Genomic DNA, 2,102 nt, shown 5'->3' on the forward strand with positions numbered 1-2,102 from the left:
ACAGGTGTGGCCTTGTTACTAATCACTCTTAAACACAAATCCTAGTGATCCCAGAAACACCTTATCCGACCATCCTCAGACTATGCGGGCAGCGGGCCTCGATCACAATTACTTATGAGTTCGTGACTCACGGACTTATATGAAGTTCACCTCCTATCCACCTAGTCCAGAGGGCGGTGTACGTATTCTCTCACTATAGCTGCTCCGTGCCTGGCGAGCTTTTTGACCTCCTCGTCCCCATATGTATCGATCATCGCGTCTTGGCGCCACCGCGATATTCCTTTGATAATTGGCCTTGGTGCATCGGCACGCAAGTGATATGCTGTCCCACTTCTTTGGCAGGAATGACCAGAAAATTTCAGAGACTGCATAAGGTCCACCTCGCCAATAGAGTCCGGTAGAAACTGGGCCAAGCTTTCAACTTCCGCCGTAGACTTCTTATAGATTTTGTGAAAGATTCTGAGTGGCCTGGCCGTCGCGTCTCAGAGGCTAATCATAGTGTGGCAGCAGCACCATTTCCCCCTTTGTTCGCACACATCCTTCGAAGCATTACACGAGGTCTCCACGTACTCAATCTTGTTGACTTTGGTGATACCGAGGTGTATTCTAATATGAGTCCCAGGGACCCCAGGTAGTGTCTCAGTGATATCCTGGCTTCTTACGCGCAGCAACTCGCCGGACCTTAAGCTCGGTGATATCCCGCTGAGGAGAGCTAATCGTACAAGGCTTTTCTCTGGTTTGTCCTTGATTCAAGGACCTTGAACTGTGCCTCAGGACAGTCAAATAGGAACTCAACTGCACTCTCGGGCATTATGGCAGCGAGCTTGGCATCCCGCTGGGGCCTTATACCGTATAAGTTATACGAGAAACAGCCTGCATGGCTTGCTTAATAAGCGTTTCATCCGCGGCCTCCATGGTGCTAAAGCCTTCCAGCTTCTGCAAAGTCCTTAGGGCTTTGATTCGCTTCTGTACCGAGGTGGAATTCAGCTCAGTTACATCCAACAGGCATCTGATGTATCGGATAACTTTACCAGCGGACAATCCCATTTCATAGACCTCTCTTCTTGCCCTTTCGTAGCCTCTTCTTGTGTCCTCACTTATCGAAAGCCCTAGTAGCTCCAGATTCTGAGCAGTAGCCTCAGCTGAACCGTGTGCAGGCTGAATCTCGTTCCACTTCGTGAAGGCGGAGTTTTCTGACATAAGGAATGTAGCGGTCCAGCGATGACGGACAAATCTGGCAATCCCAGAACTCAGAATCCCTTTAGTTGGGCCCACTCAAATTGACAGGAACTCAGTCGGGTCCGCAAACGAGAAACCGAGCACTATGAACCCACGTTAGTCGTGAGTCACAACTTCTGACAAAGGTGATGTCTTACAGACTTGAAGAGGAGTGAACGCCACAGCTTTTTTTAAGGACTTAACGTGGCACCTGCCGCCACGACCTCGGCATTTGACCGGTGGATACCAACGAAGCACGAGTTAACCTAGAGATATCATCAGCTATGCTGTTCAAGGTCCCGGCAATATGATGAACATTGAGTCGGTAACGGAAGTCGCCGAATTTCCGAACGACGGAAGCAAGGCTCATAGAGCGCGACCTGAAGCTTCTTAGTACTGACACCGTACAAGTGTTGTCAGAGAAGCATCTGATATAAGTCACCCACGGAGTACATATTGCCCGGATGTACTCGCAGCCGTAACAGACTGCGAGTAGTTCGAGGAAATTACAATCACCGCTGACGAACTTCACTGGTTCCAGCTCGGCAGGAAGTTGATCATCGAGCCGATTCCTGCGCTCATACCAAATCTGCCTCCAAATCTCGGGATTTTCCTCCATATTTATCGAAAACTATCGTAGATTCCGAGTATCGCATCGTGGAAAGAAGTCCCTACCCAGACCGCATCCAGAGGCATTGGTCACCAATAGATATTCATCCTTGTAGTCAATGTATGGATTACGTTTGTTGTGACTGTGAGTGAAGGTCTCGGCGGACTTATGTAGCTCTAGGCGCCTGGTTGGTGATGTTCTGACGCTCCGAAGAGACGGTCGCTGGCTCAGGACCATCAGTACTTCATAGAGCTTATCCAATTTGGGCCGTATT

At 49.5% G+C, this 2,102-nt stretch overlaps 1 protein-coding gene across 1 annotated transcript; it reads right to left on the bottom strand.

Annotated features, from left to right (window-relative positions):
* Positions 1-843: 843 nt before the first annotated feature.
* Pmar_PMAR010796 (hypothetical protein) lies at positions 844-1,200 on the bottom strand (the record flags this gene model as incomplete). Its single annotated transcript, XM_002770910.1, has 1 exon — positions 844-1,200. The coding sequence occupies one exon, from the start codon at positions 1,198-1,200 to the stop codon at positions 844-846; it is 357 nt and encodes a 118-aa protein (XP_002770956.1).
* Positions 1,201-2,102: the final 902 nt, after the last annotated feature.

Source organism: Perkinsus marinus (assembly GCF_000006405.1).
Source record: "Perkinsus marinus ATCC 50983 genomic scaffold scf_1104296964208, whole genome shotgun sequence".
Taxonomy (NCBI): domain Eukaryota; phylum Perkinsozoa; order Perkinsida; family Perkinsidae; genus Perkinsus; species Perkinsus marinus.